Source organism: Pterocles gutturalis, unplaced genomic scaffold (genome assembly GCF_000699245.1).
Source record: "Pterocles gutturalis isolate BGI_N339 unplaced genomic scaffold, ASM69924v1 scaffold28114, whole genome shotgun sequence".
Classification (NCBI taxonomy): Eukaryota; Metazoa; Chordata; class Aves; order Pterocliformes; family Pteroclidae; genus Pterocles; species Pterocles gutturalis.
The window spans coordinates 1-2,949 of NW_010136907.1; the positions used below are offsets into that span (position 1 = coordinate 1).

General features: G+C 58.8%; 1 protein-coding gene across 1 annotated transcript in view; it reads right to left on the reverse strand.

Annotated features, from left to right (window-relative positions):
• Positions 1-1,624: 1,624 nt before the first annotated feature.
• Positions 1,625-2,949, reverse strand: part of LOC104468369 (protein Smaug homolog 1-like) — a gene marked incomplete at its 3' end in the record, with an annotated part of 37,381 nt that continues 36,056 nt past the window's right edge. The window contains 1 exon segment of the mRNA XM_010082475.1: positions 1,625-1,708. Coding sequence (XP_010080777.1) covers positions 1,625-1,708 — 84 coding nt within the window.

Consider the following 2,949-nt stretch of genomic DNA (forward strand, 5'->3'; position numbering starts at 1 on the left):
CCCTCCTTCAGACTAAAAACAAACAGGTTTGTTACGCCTTTTTTTTTTTTTCTCCCCCGAAAGGTTTATTTTTTTTTTTTTAAGAGCTATTTATAGCACAGTTTCGAGAGGCTCGGGGTATGCAACCTGGAAAAAAATAACTCGGAGGAACAGTACCCTGCGGAGGGAACAAGACAGCTAAGCCTCGCCTGGGTACACGCCGGAGAAACGCTTCGGGTGACAGAAGTGTCCCCGGCCAGGGATGCTGCCGCGGCGCTGACAGGGCCCTGCTGCCTCTTACAGTCCTTGTTCTCACGTCCCTGTCCCCAGGACGGGCTGTCACGTCGCTGCCAGGAGCCCAGTGGCACCCATCCTCTCCCAGGGCTCCTGTCATCAACCCCTCGACGCAGTCCGGGGATTGCCGGGGGCGAGACCCGAGATGGTAATTCGGGAGGGTCCGTGCTCATCCCGTCGCCAGAGGGGTTCATCCTTCACGCTTGGGGGTCCAGCGCATCGGTGAAGGACACTGGGCTCTTCTGCTGCCGGGGCTTTTTGCTGTGCCAGCCTCTCCATCGCGTGGCTGCTGCCTTTTCCACCTTTCCTGCCTCTTTTTCTGCCTGGTCCTCCTCCCTCCCCATGCCCATTATCCACCAGCCTGGGCTGGTACCCGCAGGAGCCACCAGTGCCCAGCACAGTGACCGGCACAGCGCCCGGCATGGCACCTGGCACAGCATCCAACATCCCGTGGCAGTGTTTTGACCCCATGCCCTGGGGCTCCTGCACCCCCCTAGGCCACACAAGGGGTGCTGGTGGCAGAAGGGTAAAATCCTCCAAAGCCTGTGAACCATTTGAGCACGCCGGTGGCAAGGGCTTTATCACTAATAACAGACTAGCGAGCTAATACTAATTATTATTAGCAAGCTAACTAGTGGCTAATAAGCACAGATTCCACCAGTGCTGGGTGCGATCTCTGCGTTCGGCTTTACCCCCTTGCCCCAGCTGCTTTGCCGAGAGAAACTGATGTCCCTGTCCGATCCCACCCAGAGCATCCCCAGGAGAATCCCCAGGAGCATCCCCAGGAGCATCCCGAGGAACAACCCCAGGAGCATCCCCAGGAGCATCCCTGGGAGCATCCCCCAGGAGCATCCCGAGGAACAACCTCATGAGAATCCCCGGGAACATCCCCCAGGAGCATCCCCAGGGGCATCCCCAGGAACATCCCTGGGAGCATCCCCAGGAGCAGCCCCCAGGAGCATCCCCAGGAGCATCCCCAGGAGAATCCCCGGGAGCATCCCCAAGAGCATCCCCAAGAGCATCCCCAGGAGCATCCCCAGGAGAATCCCCGGGAGCATCCCCAAGAGCATCCCCAGGAGAATCCCCAGGAACATCCCCAGGAGCATCCCCAGGAGAATCCCCGGGAGCATCCCCGGGAGCATCACCAAGAGCATCCACAGGAGAATCCCCAGGAACATCCCCAGGAGCATCCCCTGGAGCATCCTTGGGAGCATCCCTGCATCCAACCCTGCTGCTATCCCATCCCCTCACAGCCACAGCCTGTCCCAGCTTTTGGGGGGCGTGGGGCAGGGGGGCTCAGCAGAGGCGGTGTGGACGTGCTGGAAGAGGCCGAGGAGGAGGGAGTGCTCACCACTGAGCGCGTGCTCCGTCATGCTCAGGCACAGGGACTCCAGCCTGTTGTTGATGTCAGGTTCAGTCACCGGCACCTGGAACTCTGCAAGGAGAAAGGGACACGAGGACTTGGTCAGGGGACCTGGCAGGGACCCTGCCTGCCAACCCTGCACCCCTCGATAAGGGGTGAAGGTGGGGAGACTTGATGGCATAGCAGCAGAAGGTGGGTGGAAATGGTGGGAAGCTGTGGATGCCCCATCCCTGCAGGGGTTCAAGGCCAGGCTGGATGAGGCTTTGAGCAACCTGGGCTGGTGGGAGGTGTCCCTGCCCATGGCAGGGGGTGGCACTGGATGGGCTTTAAGGTCCCTTCCAACCCAAACCATCCTGTGATTCTATAACATGAGGGGTTCAGGCACCACTTAGAGATGCTGGGGGGAAACTGGCGGTGAGAGCGGGACCCCCCCGCCCTGGGAGGGTCAGCCCTGACTCTCCCCTTGCCCAGGTCCCACAAAATCCTCCATAAATGTAAAATATTCAAGCGGTCCCAGGGAGCTGCAGGGCTGGAGCTGCCCGTGCAGGCAGCGTGCTGGCAGGGTGAGCGCTCAGACGTGGGATGGCAGCACAGACCGGCGGAGCTGCCGTCCAGCTTTTCCGTGTCTGGCTCCACAGCTGCTCCATCGCCCACAGCCCCACTGCCACATCCCTGGTGGGGTGAGCACCAAAAAGGCGAGGAGGATGAAGGTGGGGGTGCTGCAACGCCATGGCCTGATCCATCCAGCACCAAACCACCCCTGCCCCATGGCCAAAGCTGCAAATCCAGCTTTTGGTACCGCCAGACAACATCTAATGCTGACCACAGGCTCAGAGGACCACGGGACGAGATCCAGGAGGGCTGAAGTCCCCGCAGCCTGATGAAGAGTGGCTCGAGAGCCCAGCACCACACTATTGCTCATTTTCCTCGCGACTCGGTCGGCATCTTTGGCTCCCTAATCCTCCTACGCCCCCATTCACCGCAGGCTAACGCACAGAGAAATCTATTTATTCTCCTGCAGAAATGTGCCCTTGTCTCGGTGTTTAATCAATAGCCGAGAACAGCCACTGCGTTTGCTGCACAGGACATTTGCCACCGAAATTCTGCAGTTAAAACACTGCAGGCATGGGATGGGAGGGGAGCTGCCAAGCTGAAACCATGGCAGAAGCTTATGGATGAGGTTTAGTTTAATGGGGGGCAGTTAACTCCCTGTCCGGCGGTGTGAATTTTTATGGTAGGTGTGTTGGTAAGGAAAGGTTCCTTAAAGGTTAATGAGGGATACAGAGAGAAAAAGGCATGAATGTCCTCATGGG